Source organism: Aplidium turbinatum, chromosome 1, assembly GCF_918807975.1.
Source record: "Aplidium turbinatum chromosome 1, kaAplTurb1.1, whole genome shotgun sequence".
NCBI classification, from domain to species: Eukaryota; Metazoa; Chordata; class Ascidiacea; order Aplousobranchia; family Polyclinidae; genus Aplidium; species Aplidium turbinatum.
In genome coordinates this window covers 56,629,036-56,631,706 of record NC_137472.1, presented here as the reverse complement: position 1 = coordinate 56,631,706, position 2,671 = coordinate 56,629,036, and the positions used below count along the sequence as shown (strand labels likewise).

General features: G+C 36.1%; 1 protein-coding gene across 1 annotated transcript; it reads left to right on the top strand.

Moving 5' to 3' along the window:
- The first annotated feature begins 254 nt into the window (after positions 1 to 254).
- On the top strand, positions 255 to 2,671 carry LOC145772633 (glutathionyl-hydroquinone reductase YqjG-like). Its single transcript, XM_082584502.1, has one exon. The coding sequence runs from the start codon at positions 304 to 306 to the stop codon at positions 1,210 to 1,212; it is 909 nt and encodes a 302-aa protein (XP_082440628.1). The 5' UTR covers positions 255 to 303; the 3' UTR covers positions 1,213 to 2,671.

Genomic DNA, 2,671 nt, shown 5'->3' with positions numbered 1-2,671 from the left:
TAGAAATAGAAACATTTCTAACCTTAACCCTCAATAAGGATGCAACCTATTTCGTCCCCCGAAAAGATTGAGAGAAATTTTGAAATGTTTGCGGCAACTCCAATCAGCGACTTCGGCTTTGTTGTATTTTTTTCTCAGTCTTTTCAGGGGATAAAGTGTTCAGGGGTCAAAGTAGGTTGCACCCGGATAAAATTAAGATAAATATTATTGAGATGCGATCCCTAACCATAATACACAATTTTAGTTTAGGTTTGTTACATCGGTTATTTCATCTAGTCATAAGTGAAACAATATCTTAAGAAAATGTCAAATGTAGTGTCTTTTAGAAATGAAATAAAGAAAGGTGGAGAATATCCTCCAGAAAGTGGCCGTTACCATCTTTATGTTTCATATGCATGTCCGTGGGCGAATCGTACACTCATTTCTCGCAAGCTCAAGGGTTTGGAAAATGCTATTTCTTATACTGTAGTAGACTACTATATGGGAGAAAATGGTTGGAGGTTTAATGATCAAATTCCAGGTTGTACTAAAGATCCTATTTTCGATGCTAAGTTCATGAAGGAGGTTTATCAGAAAGCATCACCTGGATATGAAGGAAAAATTACTGTTCCTGTTCTTTTTGACAAGAAAAAGCTGGACATAGTGAATAATGAATCCAGTGAAATCATTCGCATACTGAATTCTGCCATGAATGAGTTTTGTGCAACAGAAGAACAAAAAAATCTTGACCTCTACGCAGAAGATTTGCGCACTCAAATAGATGAAGTTAATTCATGGATATATCCAAATATAAACTTAGGAGTGTATCGATGTGGTTTTGCAACGATGCAAGAAGATTATGACAAGGCAATTATTCCACTTTTTGCTCATTTGGACAAAGTTGAAGATATTTTGTCAAAGCAAAGGTACTTGGTTGGAAACAGGCTTACAGAAGCAGATATCAGACTTTTCACAACTCTTGTAAGATTTGATCCTGTGTATCACGGTCATTTTAAATGCAACAAACGACGAATCATTGATTATCCAAACATGTGGTCTTATCTACGTGAGCTTTACCAGATGAAAAGTTTTGGAGAAACGATTACCATGGAACATATCACCAAACATTATCAACTGAGTCATCTTCGTATCAATCCATATGGAATTGTTTACATTGGTCCAGATTTAGACTTCAATGCTCCTCATGATCGAGACGTCAAATTTCCAATTTGAGAACGCTTGAGCTTGTGTGTTTTGCACTTTTGAAGACAACTTTCAAACAATGTTGTTAGTATTATACATTATACTAAGTTTGGGGTTTTGTAAATATGTTTTGTGTTTCTTCACTATTCGCAATCGTGATCTGTTTGCATTTTATAATTGTTTTGCCTAATTAACAGAAGCTATATTATTGTGTCATTCCTGAAATATATATTTCACAAGATTTCATTCAATGATTTGCAAAAATGTTAGTTTTCAAGCATGTGCTGTTATGCTCATGTTCTAGTTTTATTATCTTATTTGTGGTATGTAATGCTGGACTATAGATGATGATGAACTTGATTTTAACCTCACAAAATTTATATTTGAGTTAACAGTTTCATAATGATGAATCAAAGTTGAGTTGGGTATATTGAATTTACAATAGTTTAATGCATGACAACTATTGGTATTACAATGAAGTGTTTAAATGTACGTTTTCATAGGTGTCATACTACTTGTTAACTTTTGTATTTTTTATGTAAGTAGTTTAGCCTATGTATTGCAGCTGTCTTGCATCTATTGATTGAATACTTTCTTGCATTGTCTGTGCCACATTTGGCTTGGAATCAATCAATAAATAGTAGTGCACTGGAATGGTTACATTTTGTTTCCACAAATCATCTTTTTTCATTCAATGCAAGCTCATAGTCTTTATATCTTGTGTAGTGGTCAAAGTTTCAGCATATTCTCTGTTATTAGTGCAGTGCTGGCAAACTAAGTGAAGTCTGTGTTTCCCGGCAGCCGATTTGTAGCAAGAATTGACAGCGATAGACACGTGTTTCGCCCATGAGGCTGGGCTCATCAGTATCGCACTGTATTCTCCCACAAATTTATTCGACCACCGCTTTTACCAGTCAGTTTAACTCTTATCTTTGTGGAAAGAAAAGAGCGAACAAAACCAACAGGCGCCAGGGCAGAGCTTTTTTCTTTCCACAAAGATAAGAGTTAAACTGACTGGTAAAAGCGGTGGTCGAATAAATTTGTGGCAGAATACGGTGCGATACTGATGAGCCCAGCCTCATGGGCGAAACACGTGTCTATCGCTGTCAATTCTTGCTACAAATTGGCTGCCGAGAAACATATGGTTGATTGGATGGTCTGAATGGCTAGCGTGGAAGCTACACCGTTATGGTTAGCGAATCGCAACTGCTCGCTGTAGCCTACTAGTGAGTGCTCAGCCTTGTGCTGATAGCCTGGAAGAACGCCCCTTTCTTCACAAAGTGAAGTCTGATTGCTTATTTGTTTGAATGTTTTCTACTAGTAACACAAGCACAACATCAAGTTTTTGTTTGAAATACACATGTGGGTTTCGATATATGGTAGGCTACTTTCACTACCTACTTATTTCAATAGTTTCGCGTATGCTTATGTATTATATTGCTTATGGTTATGTGTAGCCTATGTATTATTGCAAAATATTTTTCTTATA

Excerpts from the sequence above, each read along its gene's own strand:
- LOC145772633 (XM_082584502.1), top strand. The coding sequence starts at position 304 with ATGTCAAATGTAGTGTCTTTTAGAAATGAAATAAAGAAAGGTGGAGAA.